This window comes from Podarcis filfolensis (assembly GCF_964270895.1).
Source record: "Podarcis filfolensis genome assembly, chromosome: 2".
NCBI classification, from domain to species: domain Eukaryota; kingdom Metazoa; phylum Chordata; class Lepidosauria; order Squamata; family Lacertidae; genus Podarcis; species Podarcis filfolensis.
In genome coordinates, this window is record NC_139605.1 from 68,220,972 (window position 1) to 68,240,276 (window position 19,305).

General features: G+C 43.6%; 1 protein-coding gene across 8 annotated transcripts in view; it reads right to left on the reverse strand.

Moving 5' to 3' along the window:
- Positions 1-19,305, reverse strand: part of RAPGEF6 (Rap guanine nucleotide exchange factor 6) — a gene marked incomplete at its 3' end in the record, with an annotated part of 140,258 nt that overhangs the window by 108,173 nt on the left and 12,780 nt on the right. For all 8 annotated transcript variants that reach the window (XM_083600072.1, XM_083600071.1, XM_083600066.1 and 5 more), the window contains exons 2-4: positions 10,546-10,616; positions 10,017-10,073; positions 3,499-3,582 (exon numbers count right to left, since the gene is read on the reverse strand). In XM_083600072.1, coding sequence (XP_083456198.1) covers positions 3,499-3,582; positions 10,017-10,073; positions 10,546-10,616 — 212 coding nt within the window. The remainder of the gene's footprint in view (positions 1-3,498; positions 3,583-10,016; positions 10,074-10,545; positions 10,617-19,305) is intronic.

A 19,305-nucleotide genomic window follows, 5' to 3' on the forward strand; every position in this document is an offset into this window, starting at 1 on the left:
TCCTTCCTCGAGCCTGAACTGGTGGCAGGGAGTAAGCTAACGGTGCCCAAGGTGGGTGCATGGGGCACACTCTCGAGAAGGGTGGGGCCTGCCACAGCCAGGTGCCTCGTGCTCTGCAGCCTCTCTCTGCCCCTGGGTCAGGCTTGACTTGGGAGTGGAGCTGCAGCTGGTGGCATTGGGCTGTTGCATGAGGAAATTGTCTCTGCAGCTCCCTTGTACGCCAGGACCAGGCTCCGATGAGGGAGCCCATTGTGGGGGTGCCTGATCAGAACCCCTCAAAAATACGTGCCATGGGCCATGACTCCCAAAGCCCCCCATGCTATGCCACTGGACTAAAACTGTCTGAAATCTTCTAAGCTGTCCAGTGAATATCTCAGAGAACTCTGTCCCTACCTACAGCAAAGACCTATTTTTTCCCCTCTGCACCCCACACACTGTTTGCTGCAAATGCCATCGTTGCTGGCCAAGGTTTTGGACTGCAGCCTTAGTTATGGATATAACATCCTTAAAGTTACGGTACACATTTAATGTAAACTAACTGTTGGAACATAGCCATATATCTAATCTAATATTAATAAATTTGTTTTTTATCTTTTAAATATGGATCTGCCTGTTTATCCAATGCCTGAAGCCCAATATCCTGCCCTGCTACTCTACTAGAACACCAAGGGAAAAGTTTTATTTAAGTTTTATAGTGATAGTGGAATTATAAAGGGATATCAGAACCACATAATCCATAGGTTAGCGGCATACTTCACATGCAGTGTCCCTGGAGTGAAATATAAAAACTTTTATTTCTCCACATTTAGTGGCAATCAGTGAGATAAAAGCATCACATTATTTACAGAACTAGAAAGTCTGTAAACAATGTTCAAAATGAAATGGGGGAAAGTGCTATTAAAGAAAAGAACACAAGAAAATGGGTATCCTCCACTTTAGCAAAAATCCAGGCTCTAAGGTACATTTGCCTGAAAGTGAACACCTACACACGTGGAGGGAAATTATGCTTCACTAAAAGCTTCCAGATAAAGTGGGAAGATACTTATGCAACTCCTTTACAGGAAAAGAACTAGTGCAGAAAAGAATACATAGGATATATCTGAAATGCTCCCACAATTATGTGTGAAGCTGTCATGCTGGCAACAAATGGCAACAGCAGCATCTCATTTAGTAGTGTTGGCTATTTAGCATAATAAAGTAGAAAATGGGCTTACATGGACATACTATGAATAAATTCTTATTTTATGTTCAGATAGATGTGTCAAAAGAAAGAACAATACAAACACCACAGAACAAATTCAACAAATCCAGGATTCTAAGAATTTTAGGTATCAATGAACAACCTTTGTTTGAGTATACAGTGCTGCCCTTGCACGATGGCTCCTTAAAACTATTATGTTCAAGTACAGTCTGGTTGAAAATGAACCAACCCACTTCCTTTTCACACCGCAATTCCAAGAACCATCTGTTAGGTATCTTCAAAGAATAACCTTCCTCAGTACAGTCACCCATTAAATGTAAGGCAAGTTTCACCCTAGGTCTAGGAGCAGCAATATCTATTATTTGCTACAGAAGCAAATGCCAGGATCCAAAGAGCCCTATATAAAACTGGAAATAACTTACGGTACAGTGAGTTTTTCTCATTTTCCTTTCCAACTGCAGCTCTGAATGCTGCACTGAATCCTGCTCAGTCTGGAGGGTTGGCCACTGTGAGAACAGGATGCTGAACTGGATGGGCCACTGGCCTGATCCAGCAGACTGTTCTTATTTTCTTATCTGGTCTCTTTTGGGTGAGCAGAGGCACCAAAATATAGACAAAATGCCTCAAAGCGTTCACCTGTGATCTCAACCCCTTGCCCTTCTTGGTTTGTGCATCTAGCAGAAGACTGACTGGGTGAGTCCAGGAAGAGTTAGTTCTTCACTGTTGGAGGAAGTGGTATCAGCCACACTGAAGGACATGCTGGACCCAGAAGACTGGCCAGTAAGAGGACCACCCTCACAATTATTACAGAGAATAGTAATTACAGAGAACTTCAGAGAGTGGTGGCCATGCAACTTTAAGAGTGCTTGGTGGAAGCTGATTATCTTAACCCATTTCAATTGGGTTTCAGGCCTTATTTTAGTACTGTAATTGCTTTCATTTACCTATGTGCAACCCTTTTGCTTCTCCTTGCTTCCTTGGCTCCTTGTCACTTAAGGCCAAAGTGGCATGGATGATGTGGAGAGCCTTTTTTCAGCAACAGATGGTTTGAGATTAGTCATGGTTATCCGTGCTCTAATAATCTCATGGCTAGACTACAGCAATTCACTCTGCCTGGGTCTGCTCTTGAAGACTGTTCAAAAAGTGCACCAGGTACAAAATGCAGCAACCAGAGTGCCGATGGGCTTTTGTACACACAATCATGTGCCACTAGCTTTTAAAGATCTGTCAGTACATCACTGAGCCAAATTTCAAGGTGTTAGTTTAATATAAAGCCTTAAAGAGCTTGGGAAACTGTTACCTGAAGGGGCACCTCTTTTTGTAATGCCCTATCTAGAACAGCTGGGGAGCAGAAAGGTGGCTGGGAGGTATAACCCAGTTTGAGGCACATGCTATACTGTGTTTTAGTTCACTCTATTTAGAATTTTAAGATGATGAAACCTAGTTTGCTGACTCAATGAATTTTTATGCAATAATTTAATTGCTACAAAAAGCAGCTACCTGAAAAACTCTTGTGGACAGTTCAACACAGCCTGAGTGCTACTGCATCAGAACAGCTCTACTACTATCTGCCTTGTGATAAAGGATAAAAAATGTGGTGCAATTCATGCTATATAGACAAGATAAATTCATATTCCCTAATAGGCAGAAGCTAATAATCATTTACTTCAATGTTCATAAGCAAACACAATTATCACTTCCAAAGATTAATGCTATCAAGGAAACCTAAATCAATTATTTTGAACGTGTATTCATTCATCTTGTCTAAGACATTATACGACTGGGGGGCGGGGCTATAAACTAGGAGCCCTGCTTTACATTTTCTACTCAGGCAGAGTAAGTGCCATACACACTGCTCAAGAGAAAAAGTCATGAATGGCGGCTAACGTGTCAAACTATGCAAAGGATTTATGCTTACCTTTAACACAAAGGAAACAGGGAGCCATGAACAGAGCTTGCTGGTAACAAACACTAGCTCCCATTCAGACTCCCCATGTCTGACTTTAAAGGCAGAAAAGGAGTGAACAATGAGTACTCTTGGCAGTTATCCTTGGGAAAAATTTAAAGATGGATGGACCAAGCAGGAAGAGAAACGGGAGGAAAATGTAGAGTTTATGCCTATTATCAAAGTTCAGAAACAATATCTGAATAGGAGGAGGAAAGATTTACCATATAGCTTATCAAAATTAGGTACCACATACTTGAAAATGTAGTGTCATAAAATATGTATTTAACTAGGCATCCAGTTTTATGGGTTTTTCCCCCTGTACTAAAGAAGATGCTAACTTCTTACATACCTGCAAGGTGGCAAAAACATGGAGTCCTTCATAAGCACAGATCCAGAAAGAAGAATATACCAGCATCTTGCAATAGTGTCTGAGCTAAAGAAAAGGAACAAGTATTAGCTACATCCTATCAGTGTGAAGTGCACTATATATCTAAAACATATAATCAAAGCTTTAAAAGCATGTCTTTCGCCATTCACTGCCCTATCAGGGCAAATTTCAAACATGAAAAGGAGAGCCTCTCAAATATATAACAAGTGGTGAAGCTCTTTAAACATGGGAGCTCTGTCCCAAGGTGTCAGTTTCTTTTTGGGGACAAGTCACAGAAGGTAAATAATTTTGAGAGTAGTGTAATTCCTTTGAATTCGTAACTTGCTTGAGCCAAAGAAACAGTATACAAATAAAAAGGATTTGGTTCTGAACCTTCTGGTGACAGCTAAGGTAACTGTGATGGGATGGTGAGCTGCTTGTGCGTAAAATCCTGATCCCTCAGAGCTTGGCTAAGTTCCCAAACCTCTGTCTGTGATGGAGCTCCTTAAGCATGGCTCCATCAATCGCTCGTTGAATCGGACAGTGGGCGTTTACGGAATTTCTTCCAGCATAAAAGCTCCTTGACGGAAACACGTCTTCTGGACTCTCGGCGTGACAGTTTCCGCCGAGGAGTGGGTGTGCCTACGGGAGGTCCTGAAACCTCTCCACTGTTCCCGCTTGAAGTATCTCTGAGCTCTCCCTCCGACTCACTTTCCCTTGTAACTCCACTTCTCCCCCTGCTGGTCCCCTCCTCCGCTGAGTGGTCTCTCTCACCCTCCATGAGCCCTTTCACCTCCTTCGTCTCAGATGACAGTTCCCTGACATCCACCTCCCCTCTAGGGCCCCCTTCACCCCCTTCCCTCCCCTCCTCTGCGGGAGGCGAGGGAGCAAAACCCCTGAAGGAACCTCCCTCATCTTCCGAAGTTTCGAACACTTCCCTCCACCTTTTGCTGTTCCCGGTTTCCAAGTACTCCTCCTCCTCGGAGTCTGTACCCTCTTCCAACTCCGATTCCCTGAATCCCTCCAGTTCCTCCTCATCGTCGGTGGTGCCAAAGTACTCCCTCCGGAACCTCGCTACTGGTTGAGGTTTCCTGGGGAACCTTTGGTGGAACGTTTCGATCAAGACCTCGTCATGGACCTCCTCTGCCTTCACCCAGGTGTTTTCCGACTCCGGTTCCCCTTCCCACGCGACCAAATACTCCACCTGATTACCCTTCCACCTGGAGTCGATGATTTCTGCCACATAGTTGCGGCTTTCCCTTTCTTCTATGGCTGGCCCCCGTGTGGATACCCCTTCACCTTCCCCCCTGTATGGTGACAGTAATGACCTGTGGAATACTGGGTGCAGTTTCATGTGGTTCGGTAACCGGAGTCTGAAAGCCACTGGGTTGACCTGTTGGATGACCTCAAATGGTCCCAATCTTTTGGGTCTCAATTTCTTGCAACTACCCTTGAACGGCAACCCTTGGGTTGATAGCCAGACCCGACTCCCCACCCTAATTGTTTCACCTTCCCTTCTGCTCTTGTCTGCCTGCCTCTTATATTCTTCTTTGGCCCTTTCTAAGTTGTGTTGGAGTTGACGATGGATCGCTTCCATTTCTTCTACAAAAAGTTCAGCGGCCGGAACACTCCATCTCTCTCCTCCTTCCCCTGGAAACGCCCTGGGGTGGCACCCATAATTAGCCATAAAGGGGCTCATCCCGGTGGACACATTCTCTGCATTATTGTAAGCAAATTCTGCTAGTGCCAACTTTTCGACCCAATCGTTTTCTCTGTCATTGACATAACACCTCAGGTATTGTTGAAGGATACCGTTTGCCCTCTCCGCCTGCCCATTGGTCTCAGGGTGCCTGGCAGTCGAAAAGTTGACCTCTACGTGCAACAAGCTCATAAGCTTCCTCCAGAATCTGGACGTGAACTGTTTCCCTCTATCAGAAACCAGCCTCAAGGGGGCGCCATGCAGCCTAAAAATATGTTCTACAAACAATTTTGCTGTCTCTTCCGCCGTGACTGCATGTGAGCAAGCTACAAAGAGACCCATCTTAGTTAACTGGTCTACTACGACTAGTATGGCGGTTTTCCCCTGGGATTTGGGCAGATCAGTCATAAAATCTATCGACACCGCCTCCCACGGTCGTTCTGGTGTGGGTAACGGTTCTAAATACCCCGCTGGCGCCCGCCTTTCTCCTTTGGCTCTCTGGCATTGGTCACACCTTCTCACATACTCCCGTACATCCTCCCTCACCTTGGGCCACCAAAACTCCCTGGTCACCAACCACATGGTCTTGTGTTGCCCAAAATGCCCCGCTGTGGGATTGTCGTGCAGCTGTTTGAGTACTCTCCCCCTCAATTCCCCTTCAGGTATATATAGCGCCCCTTTGTAATACAATGCCCCGTTTCTTTCTTCAAAACCTCCGGGGTCTTCTCCCTCTCCCCTTAAACCTCTGAGCTTATCCTGGGCGTACTCATCATTTACCGTTCCCTCTACCAGTTCTCTTTGCCCCACCCAGGCCGCACCACACACCCAGTGGTCCTCTGGGATAATATGTCTCTCTTCTGGCGCTCCCTCCCCCTCCAAATATTCAGGTTTGCGAGAGAGAGCGTCCGCTCTGATGTTTTCTGGACCTGGCACATAGCAGATTTCAAAATGGAATTTGGAGAACTCCTGGGCCCATCTCACTTGTCATTGGTTGAGCACTCGTGCCGTTCTCCAATACTCCAAATTCTTGTGGTCCGTACATACTTGTACCTTATGCTGTGCACCAATTAGTAAGTGTCTCCATCTCCGGAACGCTTCGTGAATGGCGAGTAGTTCTCGGTCATATACCGTGTAGTTCCTCTCGGATTTGTTCAGCTTCGTGAATATCTTTCCCTTCCTCACCCTGGTCAAAATGTCATCAATTCTGGGCATGGGGAAAGTCACTGGTTCTGACACGGCATTCAGCCGCCGGTAGTCCACGATCAATCTCGGTTTATCCGTGTTTTTTTGTCCACAAAAAACACTGGGCTGCCCCCCACCGCTCTGGACTCTCTGATGAAACCTCTCTTCAGGTTTTTGTCAATAAACTCCCTCAACTCCTGCATTTCCCTGTCTGACATGGCGTACAGCTTGCCCACGGGGAGCTGGGCCCCAGGGACCAGGTTAATTTGGCAGTCAAAGTCTCTATGCGGTGGTAGTTTATCTGCTTCCCTTTCGCTGAAGACCTTGCTCAGGTCAGCGTATTGTTTGGGCACCTTCCCTTTGTCCGCCACTTCCATCCCTGCTAGAGAGGCTTTTGCCCCTTCTGGCACCTTTCCCTCTTTGCAGTGTTCCAGGCAATGTGCTGACCCAAAGGAGACCACTCTCTGATGCCAGCCCACTAGCGGGTCATGCAACGCTAGCCAGCTCATTCCCAAAATAACTGGCGCCCCTCCCAGGGTGGCTACATTGAATGCTATCCTTTCAGTGTGCCTTGCCACCCTCATAACCATTGGGACGGTCTGTAGGCTAACTTCTCCCCCCAACAGCTCCCTCCCATCGATCGTGGTGACCTGCAGGGGGTTGCTTAAAGGGAGTGTCTGTATCTGGTGTTCAGCTGCAAACTCCTTGCTCATAAAATTACAGGAGCTGCCTGAGTCCAACAGCGCCTTGGTCTTTAGTGGGTATCCGTTTGCCAGCTCTAGCAGCACCTCTATTACTAGAGCTGGTCTTGGAGGTTCCGGAGTGGGCACTTTTACTGCTCCTTGGCCTGTCTGCAGTGCCCTGACAGCGGCAGACAGGCGCTGGCTTTTACTGGCTCCTGGACTTCCTCCTCCTTCCCCCCAACAGCTCCCGCCATCCCTTGCCATTCCTTTCTTTGTGGGCAGACTCTGGCAAAGTGACCTGGCTGCTGGCAGAGGTAACATTTCTTGGCGCTCTTTCCCTCCTTCTTCCTCCCTTCACTGGGATTTGAAACTGCGCGCGCGCGCGCTGTTCCAACTTCCATCGGCTCTCCGGGCGGGAAACTGGGTTCTGGAATCTCTGGAATGCGGAAATCCCTCCAACGCTCTCCTTTCCCCTCCCGCTTCTCCAAGGCTCTTGCCTCCTGGCGCGCTCCAATGGTCAACGCTGATTTGGTCAGCTGGTCCATAGACTCCGCCCTGGGCGCCCGGGAAAGTTCGTCTTTCACCGCCGAAGAAAGCCCCTCTTCAAAGAGCATTTGAATGGGTTCCGCCGATAGGTCCCACCCCAATTTATGTATCAACATTGTAAACTCAGTCCAGTACTCACGAACCGATCGGCTCCCCTGTTTGCAAGCCATCAATTGTCTGCGCACCAGTCCCTGTTCAATCTCGCTGGAAAACATCAAATCCATGGCGCGAAAAAACTTCCTCGCGTCCTTCAGCATGTCACTATTCCCTGCCATCAGGGGCCGGACCCAGTCTCTCGCCCCTCCTTCGAGATGGCCAATCACAAACGCCACTCGCGATGCCTCATCGGGAAAGTCGTTAAACTGCAGTTCAAGAGCATACTGCATCTCTGTCCTAAAGGCTTGGTAGTTCCTGGGGTCCCCCCCAAACTTCTGCACCATTCCTGGCATCTTTCTTGCTAGTGTAGCGCCTTTTGCCTTTTCTGCATCCTGCGCCCTCCTTTCTTCTAGCCTCGCCGTTTGCATTGCTAGCTGGAGTTCCAAAACTCTGCACCTTTCTTCCAGAGTTGGACCTTCTCCAGCTCCTGCTGCTCCTCCGGCTCCAGCTGGGTTGCTCATGATGCCTCTCTGCACAAGCTGCTTTCAGGGACTGTCCGATTGCTGTGATGGGATGGTGAGCTGCTTGTGCGTAAAATCCTGATCCCTCAGAGCTTGGCTAAGTTCCCAAACCTCTGTCTGTGATGGAGCTCCTTAAGCATGGCTCCATCAATCGCTCGTTGAATCGGACAGTGGGCGTTTACGGAATTTCTTCCAGCATAAAAGCTCCTTGACGGAAACACGTCTTCTGGACTCTCGGCGTGACAGTTTCCGCCGAGGAGTGGGTGTGCCTACGGGAGGTCCTGAAACCTCTCCACTGTTCCCGCTTGAAGTATCTCTGAGCTCTCCCTCCGACTCACTTTCCCTTGTAACTCCACTTCTCCCCCTGCTGGTCCCCTCCTCCGCTGAGTGGTCTCTCTCACCCTCCATGAGCCCTTTCACCTCCTTCGTCTCAGGTGACAGTTCCCTGACAGTAACAGTTAGGTCTTCCGGGCAGCTCTTAAAGAAAGGGTAGAAAGGTGGTGTAGCAAAGTGGCTACAAAACCAAGTATGAATCAGAAGTGTCTGTTTCAGATGTTGTATCTGCTACTAAATCAATAGGCAGCATTAGACAAGCCACTCCCTCTAAGCCTATAGGCCGCAGAATTTGAAATATGGGGGATAACACTTCTGATTTAGCTTACAGGTTTGCTGTAAGGATTATAATGCATTCAAAGTACAGTGGTACCTCCAGTTAAGAACTTAATTCGTTCTGGAGGTCCGTTCTTAACCTGAAACTGTTCTTAACCTGAAGCACCACTTTAGCTAATGGGGCCTCCTGCTGCTGCCACACCGTTGCCGCACGATTTCTGTTCTCATCCTGAAGCAAAGTTCTTAACTCAAGGTACAATTTCTGGGTTAGCAGAGTTTGTAACCTGAAGTGTCTGTAACCCGAGGTAATAATAGTAATAATAATAATAATAGTAATAATAATAAATTTTATTTATACCCTGCCCTCCCCAGCCAAGACCGGGCTAAGGGCGGCTAACAAAAAGTATAAAAACAATTGATTAAAATACAACTTAGAAACAAGATTAAAGTACAACATTAAAATGCAGCCTCATTTCAGTGGAAACTCAAATCAAAAACTTTTTGGGGATGAAAACGTCAAATCTTCACCAAGGCCAACTGTACCACTGTATATGTAAACTTGAAAGTGCTACATAAATGTTGAGTATTACTATTTATAATTTACTAAATGGCTATCAAATAGGACATGGTCCAGTCGACTGAAGGCACAGCACCTGTGTGAAGAATTCCATAATATCAATACACTCCTGTTTTTCCCTACCACATCCCACCCCACCACCAGCAGCAGAAGGGAACATATGCGTTATTAGTAACTATGTGTTACTAGGAAGCATAGCCCTAGACAGCTTTCTACCCACCTTGCTTTTATCTAAGCATGAAACAGAAAGGAGTGGAGTGAAAACGCAAGGTGGTCTCAAACCTCCTTTTTCCTTTAATGGCTTTGTCTGTGTACACATCCATGATCAGAGATAAATGGAGAGGAAAAGACAGGGCTCCATTGAGCCAATTGCAATCTCTTGAAATCTCATGCCCTAACTCTGCACATGTGATGTACTGAAATGTTTTCATATGACTTACACCAAAACCATATAGAGTACACAGCAAAAATATGGGACTATTGCAAAAGAATGTGTTTTATGAGCTGTGTTAAGGAAATCTAAATAAATGTTGAACTGTCCTAGATGTATTAAATTTTCAGTTTAGGTAATGGTGAAGTGCACTTACCAAAACAAAACTTGATTTCCATCGTACCTTTTGTAACGTGCACTGGAAGTCATAATTCTGAGAAAAAGAAATTCAGTATCATTATGAAGCATGCTTATCATATTTTGGATAATTGTGCACTATTAATTGTATACAGTTCTCCTCTATGCAATACCAGTGCTCAAGGAGGTAATAAATTAATATTCCTGCTTTATCATTGAGGAATTAAAGCTAAGAGAATTGGGTGTGCTGAGATTTAAACCCAGATCCCCCAAGAATGAATACAATATTTAGAACCCCTGGACAAATTGTGATTATCATTTTCACATTACGATTTGTAGTCTTTTACTTTAACAACATGTCAGACTATATTTCATAATGCATCATACAAAAGGTTCCATGCAGAAAACAGAGCATACATGCTTTCTTACTTACAAAATCAGAAAGATTAATCTTACCTCAAAACAGTCAAGTATTGCAAGCCTGAATGCAAAGAATGCTCTCACCAGCATAGCCAAAATCACTTTTGCATTAGCCCAGCTGCTCTTACCTTAACTGATGCTCCCTGAGATGAGACAGTATGTCCATTCCATGAAGATAGTAGTAGATAGTATTTAATTCCTGAAAAGAATAAAATAAAATGTTATATTCAGCAACAGAAATTTGAGTAGTACATTAGTTAGTACAGTGTAATGGACAGGGTGCCAGTCTAGGGATAAAGAGGGAAGGAAAACCTAAAATTTTATCAACAGTATGCAGACACCAGATTGAAACTGGTTGTTCAAGAGTGCCTTTGAGAAAGACTTCTGTTCAAAACATATTGGACTAAATTTTTTAGTGTTTTTGTGTACCTGAAGGTCTCTTCCACTACAGGGGTCTGTTTATAGGAATGAAGGGAAATATAAGTTTACAAGTGATGGAAAAATGTGATTAAAATGTGGGCAGGGTGTGCCACTGATAAGCCATAATGGTATATCATCAGAAATTTGTTTAATTTACATATTTTTGTAAACCATCTTATAATAATTTTTTCTAAAGGATATAATTCATTTTTTTTTAATTTAAAAATGTATTCAGTGGCATCAACATTGGCTTAATAACTTTTAGTTACATGGCAGACAGGAATACAAAGGATGTAACAAACACAAGAATGCTTCACCACTCATAAAACAAAGTCATGCTCAGATCACCAAGGAAAAGTTACTGCTTAAAATGCCATTTATCTTCTGTTGGTGTTAGCAACTTGTCAGGGAGCTTATTAGTCAAAATGTGATTTAGAGCTCCAGTGGTGAATGGCTAAACACCTAAATCTCACGGGTTAGTCCTTTTCAGAATCTCTTTGTCAACTTGTTTTTCCTGCCTAGAAATACTGCTGTCATAGAAAAATTTATTCACTTATGTTTTTAAATATACTGCAATTATCAAGTCTTCTCTGCAACTAGTGCATGAAGATAATTTGTCGCACTTTTAATGGGAACCTGGGACTTCAAATCTAGCAAAATTGTAAGCATCCATGCCCTGTCATAGACGCTATGAAAATTTATATGGCCAGCTCCAAGAGACAGACAGCAATTTAGGGCCAGGATACCCAAGGACTGTCTCCTGCCATATGATGTGTCTGTCTTTTAAGATTTACCAGGGTAGCTCTATTGACACCCCAAATCTGAGGTACATTTAGCAACAGCATGCAAGAGATGGCTTGGCCCAGTTTGTTGAATTCACTGTCCCGATAGATCTGCCTGCCCTCCGTATTACATTTCTGTGGACTCCTCAATGCTTTTTCATTCTAACAAGTATTTCATTTAGCTGTTTAACTTCTAATTTACCTGGTATAAATTTCTGATTATAATCTACCAACCTGTCTCTGTCTGATGGACCGACAATCTGTTGGTTTTGTCTTTCAAAATATTGATGATTAGTCACTTTTTGTGGATGCTTTTTGTGGAAAATGTGGTATAAAATTTGACTTCAGTAAACAGAAACATTTTTCCCCCCATAGGAGTGCCACTGTCAGTGCCACAAGCTCACAATCTATAAATATGCAAAAAATAATTATTTATTTTTTCATTTGGGACCTGATGTTCTAAATGACATTTTTCTTAGTTACATCTTCCATGCTAGAATTTCTCAGACAAAGTACTGGATGCTTAATTCAAAATTTGAGAGTGAAATTCATTCTACCACAATCCTCTTAGTGTTGCCAGGAAGCAACACTGCAGTGACAGCAGAAGCCACAACTTGCAAAAATCCTGGAACTGTCTGCTTTGTAGATACAGAAACCCCAGACTGCCTGGCCACTTCCTCCTGCCAACAATGCACTGACTTAACTGTCTCAGCAAGTCCTGCGTGCAGTTTGGACCCAGTCTAACTTTCGCTTTGTATTCCTTTCACTGCATCTACTACTTTTCTCATCTTTTCAAACCACTCAATGGGTCCCACTTCCTTTCAACACTTTTTTCTCATTACCTATATCCATTATTTCCCTCACCCCAAAACACAGTTTATAAAGCAGGAGTAGACAACCTAAGGCCCAGGGGCCGGATGCGGCCCAATTGCCTTCTCAATCCAGCCCACGGACGGTCCGGGAATCAGCGTGTTTTTACAAGAGTAGAATGTGTCCTTTTCTTTAAAATGCATCTCTGGGTTATTTGTGCGGCCTGCCTGGTGTTTTGACATGAGTACAATGTGTGCTTTTATTTAAAATGCATCTCTGGGTTATTTGTGGGGCAAAGGAGTTTGTTCATTTTTTTTCTTCAAAATATAGTCTGCCCCCCCCCAAGGTCTGAGGGATGGTAGACCGGCCCACGGCTGAAAAAGGTTCTGACCCCTGTTATAGAGCTTTCTCATCTTAATAACTGAAAAATCTGTCCCTGCAAGCTCCCAGGCCCATGCTGTGGTTAAAATCTAGTCTCCTCTCCCTATGCTCTCTGCCCTTTACCTCTTGCTCAACCTTCCCTCCTCACCTCACATTCCTCTTCTGCAGTCTGCTGCAGCCCTGCATCTAACAGGGCGCATGTCCTGAGAAGCAGATTGGGGGTGGCAAGCAGGGGTGCAGCATGGAAGAGAGGAGAAAAGCCTGATGGCAGATCTCACCCAACCTCCCTGCCCCGTAGCTTGTGATAACCCTCTTCATTTCCACACTTCCCCTGTTGCTGCTCCCACAGGTATGGGCAGGACAGAAATGCTTTCTCCCCTTCACCATCATCTGCGCCATCACCACCCAGAAGTCTTGCCCCACTTCATGCCCCTAGACATCACTAAGAGAACGGGCTTCCTTCTCTCAGTGCCAGTGGGGAGGCGGGAAGGCACACACAAACCCACAGGCTTCTTTTACTTGGTTATGGTGGGGTAGGGAATAAAGTCTTCAGCACCCTCCCACCCCTGCTACTGAGAGAAGGAAGCCTGAATAGGATGGGTCACAAAGAGAAGAAAGACCAGAGTTTGAGAAGGAAGAATCAGTCACACACTGACCTGCCTAGGCTCAGCCAATCAGGTGGCAGTGGCTCAGCAGCAGGCACTTCCACCCAGGCCTAAGAGGGAGGGATCGCCTAACACCTGTTATTTCCTAACATCTTTCCTAGTTAATGCATAGTATACCTAAAACAAATTCATATACATACAAACAAGTATCACTGGTTTCAGAAGAATTCTATTCTAGTTAAACATGTTTAGGATCAGCCCAAAAAAGTGTTCCCTATTCCAGGGCACCAAATTATATGCACTGGAACTGTACTGCAAATAGTTATGCTACAAGAGTTGATGTTGCAAAGCAGCTAAGAAACTGAGCTATGCTTTGAATTAAACCTCTGCTCTAGTTTATAGATCATGCTAAGTCATCGTTAGTTAGTTGCTTCCAATGAATGAACAGATGACTCAGGCACTCTGCCCAGTCAGTCGCTTTTTGCTTCTAATCACTGCAAGCAGAAGCAATAAATAAGCCACGAAGCTTTGCTTGGCATTACATCTGTACCTGGATCATAGCTTGCTTCTCCTTAACAAGCCATGGTCAGCAACTGCTGTTCGTACTCCATACACAAGTATTAATGTACTGCTTCAAACAAATTTTAAATTTTGTGCTATTTAAGCAGCATCTGCTTATTACCACAGTATTGTTCTACATCACTTTAGGATCTGATGACTGTTGCCCATAATTTCTCAGATTGTTTTAAAAACTAGTTCTAAAATACGACAATTCTATACATTTGAAGTACAAGATGAATTGTAGCTTGTGTGAGCCACCTAGTGGGAAGACCAAGCAACTTCATTCAACATTGACACTTGACAAAATGAAACCCTTAAAGAGCACTTTTTAAGAGAATGCCTCCATTAAACATATTAGAATGGGGTCAATCAGTTATGCTTGGGAATAAGAACTGTGAGAGAGTTGGATAAAAACCACTGAAAAAAAAGCATCAACACATACAATATACAGTGCAGATTTCCCCCCCTTTGATAAATCCTTCTCTCCATCCACGCTGGTCACCATTCAGTCCTATCAGTCCACCATTGTGGATCACAGGAAATTGTTGTTGTTGTTGTTTAGTCGTGTCCGACTCTTCGTGACCCCATGGACCAGAGCACGCCAGGCACTCCTGTCTTCCAATGCCTCCCGCAGTTTGGTCAAATCACAGGAAATTATATCTGTTCAAATGGCTGCTCAGGCCATGAAGCTTTCTGTGTCTTGGGCAAGTCTTGCTGAGACTGCAATCCTATGCATGCATACTTTGGAGTAAGTATCACTGAATGCTTTTCTGCTAGGTTCCGTTCAGGTCATACATACAATTGTGGCAAAGAACACAGCCATACAGTAAGTGTCTAAACCAGGGTGGTCCAACACATGGCCTGAAAGCCACAAGCAGCCCACAATGCCTTTTTTGGCAGCCCTCAACATTTGACATACTTCCCAGCCGCCTTTCCAAAGCCCAGTGCTATGGGAAGGAGGCATGAGGGCTCTGACAGAATCCTATAGTACTTCTGCCTCCTTCCCAAAGCCTAGTTAGTACTTTCCCAGCTTTGAAAAGGACATGGGGGAGGCTCTAGAACCCTTTCTTAGCCAGCTTTGGGTAGGAAGCAGAGGCTAAGGGGGCATTAAATTTTGGCCTTGCTTCCCCCCCCCCCACACAACAAGGTAATGTGCGGCCCATGAGTTCCGTATCATAGCACTTTTGTGGCCTGCTTCGTATGAACCATACCACTATTTTTGGTCTCAGTCTAACAATCCTCATGGGGTTTAAGATAATACTATATACAACACCCTGAGCTCCTTGCAGAAAATGCTGGATACAAACTATGACAAACAAAACAAAATAATAAATTGCCATTTTTACGTTTTGTGTTTTTTCCACAGCAGTGCAGGAGCTGTCACATGATACTGAAGGAGGGAATATTGCATGAACCACCCATTAATCTCAAAGCCATACTGAAAAAAAGTAAAGCAATAAAAAGAAAAGAAAATTAAGTGATTCAAGCTGCTGAGGGTAGCTCTGAGGTACTTTATTAGGGCAACCATATCCAGGCTAACCATACTTAGTTCTGCTCTCAGTACAAGGATTAAGAGCCAGAGGGGGAAATGGGGGGAATGTGTTAGAAGGCAACAAAAAGATGGAAGGGACAAAGCTCATTCTCTACAACACAGCTTTCAACTTCTTTTGAAGCTTCCACTGGCATAGGACTGGATCCAGACTCTGCCTTACATGAACAGAAGGACCCCTTATAATCCAGCCGAAGATTCCTGTTTTGTCTTCCCTCCTCCACTGCAGATTCTTATAACACCCTCCTCCAGGTGTTTCAGAGGCATAGGAAAGTTGGCATAAAATCACCTCCCCTGCCACCTTTCTGTCAATGGAGCATGCTAACTGGAACTTCACTAAAGGAATGCTACTGCCAGCAAGAGCAAGCTCTGAATCCAACCCATTGAGAAGTAAAGGCAAAAAAAAATCCTTTTTGTTCGGATCTCAAGATTTCTATTTTGTACTGCAGGGTGCAGGGTCTACTGCAACCACAAAACAAACTCATTCTGAAGATTCTTCAACCATCTCTATACACAGAAGCTCATACTGACTTTTGGCTTGGTACCAGTTGTATGTGACATTCACAACGAGCACTGTATTTGCAACTAGCTTGACCCTGTAGCATCCTGGAGTACATCCCATGCCCTCAAGTTAGCTGAAGATTCCCTTTTGAGTTCCTGTAGATTGTACAGTCATTGTGGTTATTATTAGGTTTAGTGACTGTTGGAACTTTACCACGTTAAAAACTGGATTTTGCCATTTTTCATTGTTATCAGCACTAAACACTGCACTCCAAAGAGGGTGATATCCCCACCCCCACTTTCATTCTACTGTACTAGTTTTTGTAGATTCACATATCAGTTTGTGCCCTAAGCTGTAACTCCTGTATTCTCTCCCATGGATGCAGTTGTGCTTCAATGTCAATCATGAATTTTATTGGTGTTTCCTTAAGTCCCTATGTAACACAGGCCCCCATTCTTTCCCATGAATTGAAGGCTGAGAACATTCTTGTACCATTATTGTTAATTTTTTGTTTTTGGTTGTCTTGCATATGTTCACTGTACTTCCTCTGCTCCTTTGTCAATTTAGACAGCAAGCTCATGAAAATTGATTTACTTTGTGGCAATTCATGCATATTTTTCCTACTGCTGGCGTCTGACACAGCTCTCCCTTTGCATGCTACGGTGTACATCTGCAAGCCTCCAGAATGTTTTAGTACAGTCTGTGTGGCAAAATTCTCAACTGCATCCTTATCTCTTTGTTGCATCATATCCACATTTTTGACAGTTAGCAGCAAGCATTTCTATTAGTTCTTGAGATATCTCATATGTTCTAGATAACTAGAAGTCTTTATAGTATTACACTGTCCTGCAGATTGAGTTTTTTCTTTATTTCTTTTGAGATTTATCGCAGGAGGATTCTGTACTTCCTAGTTTATTGCCTGGGATGTTTTCCTCTGCTATAATATATCTTAGGAACCTGCTCTTTCAAGGGAAGTATAACCCCATCCACAACACGGCATCTGCTTATGGTAATTCTCACACCCTAGAACCACCAACCCACAGAACTTCCATCTTCTTGGGATTCAGCTTCAATTTATTACAGGAGGCACACTTGCCACTAGATTCCATGCCCTGCCTATATTCCTGATTTTTTGCCAGATATATTGATACACTTTTATCATGCACATTGATGACACTTTATTAATAGCAATAATGCATCCCCTTCTTATCTTGTAAAGATAAGCTCCAACAGCTCCTTCCACCTTACCCAGTTATGTGCTATGTTTTCAGTTTCAAAGTTCATAGGTGACAAATCTTCTATATTGCTCTGTAAGGGTTATGAGATATCCCACTCTGAAATCAAATATGGTCTGCTGAACCTTTTAAAAGAATTAAGGCTCCACATTGGAGCTTGTTAAACTCATGTACTAATGAAGGATGCTGAACTTTGCCTGAGACAAGAGATCAGGGGGGAGGGGAAAAGTCAAAAAGGTAAAATGAATAAATTAGTTAATTCACTATACACAAATTCAACACATGGATTCTTACATAAATATTAATCAAAAGCCTCCAAGTTGCTGAGCATCTCCACATTTGGATCTCAGCTATATGCAAGTGCCAACTTCTATGACTAGTTTTAACATATGAAAGCACATTGTAGTATACAATAAAAATGCATTCACACATATTATACATAAACATATATGCAGAGAACATTCTTCATATCACTAGTGAGGAACCTCAGGCTAAAATGTTTCCTCATTTCTTTCACCCACAATTCCTCCCCTTTCACAGAAGCATGAAGACTGAGGAAGCAATGACACTTTCAATGCAGGAAATCCAGAGCTAGCATATCCACAAAAACTGACTGCCCAGCTTCTTCCTGAAGAATGCCAAGCAGTCCTTTGAGTATTTACTTCCATCATTTGCAATTGTTCCGGTTGTGTGCAAACCATGGTTTGACAAAATGACAAATGTTGTCTTTTCTCAACCAAGATCATATGGAATGTAGGGTAGAGGGAAAGATCAGATGTTTCTCACTTCTTGTTCACGTGCACTGCACACCATGATTTGATACTGCATCTGAATCCTCACAGAGAGAAGATTCTCACTCTTTTCACTAATTGCACCCCTTATTCTGACAGGATGATCTGAGTCTTAGCTAAAACTTAATGACAGAAAACTTCTCAGCAAACTGCTGAACATTTAAATATACTGTAAAATAGTAATTGTTAAGATCTTACAGTATTTAATCCTAAACATGCATACAGAAACACAGTACCGTATAGCCTTTGGCATCTCCCACTAGCAGGTTTTACAGATACTGTACAGTATAATTACATGCTGTTGCTACTATATACCAGGTGTAAAATATAGGGCATATCCAGCCCTAGGTTTTGTCCATGGCCTTCAGCCTATGCTGCTGTGTGGGAATTTACCTAGCATAATTTTTTAAGAAGAGAAGCCCAGGATAAGGTTTTTCGAGTTGGGAGGGTGGATATGGCTTAAAGATCCTGCTTTGATTGTCCCTGGTCATTATAGACCTTTGGGCTCAGAAGAACTAGTGTGATTCTCAAAAACGGACATAACTTACCCAGTCTGTCCTTCAGAAAATTTGAAGATGCTGTATATCCAGGTTATATCCAAAAGGAACCTTTATCAAAATACTCTTAGGCTACAAACAATGAAAGGAAACAAGATTCCAAAAGGGCATTCAACCCATTTTGGAGGTAACTTCTACTCAACCCAGGCAGCTGTGGGGAACCTTCAACTAAAGGTAAACCAGAGGAAGAGGATTTGAAGGGAGAGGCTGCTTGCCAAGACCATTTGCAGGTGTTAAAAGTGGAAGGACATCTGTTTCCAATGTTTACTAGCACACTGGCATCAGCAAGACTGAGAGGATGCCAGCACTACAGTCCTCAGCTGGAGGAAGAGGAAATTTCTGGTTATAGAAGGTGGGGTGTGCGGCTCTAATCTATTAGCAATCTAAATGATGCTGATGTATCATTTCAATTAGATAAAAGAGCACGTACATTCCAAAACAATTCAACACGATTTAGAGGCAAAAAATATTTTAGGACTGTATGGAAAATCAGAAAGAATATAATGTTTTTAAGTGTTTACTTCCCCTTTGCTTAATTTGCAGAGGCTGGAACCTATCTGATTTCCTTTACTTCCTGCTGAGGCCCACTTCTAAAAATAGTTCTTAATTATTATTTTTTTGCTGGAAATGTAGTAACCACATTGAAAATAAGTTTACTTCAGCACTTCAGGACCCTGGTCATAACTACTCTAAGA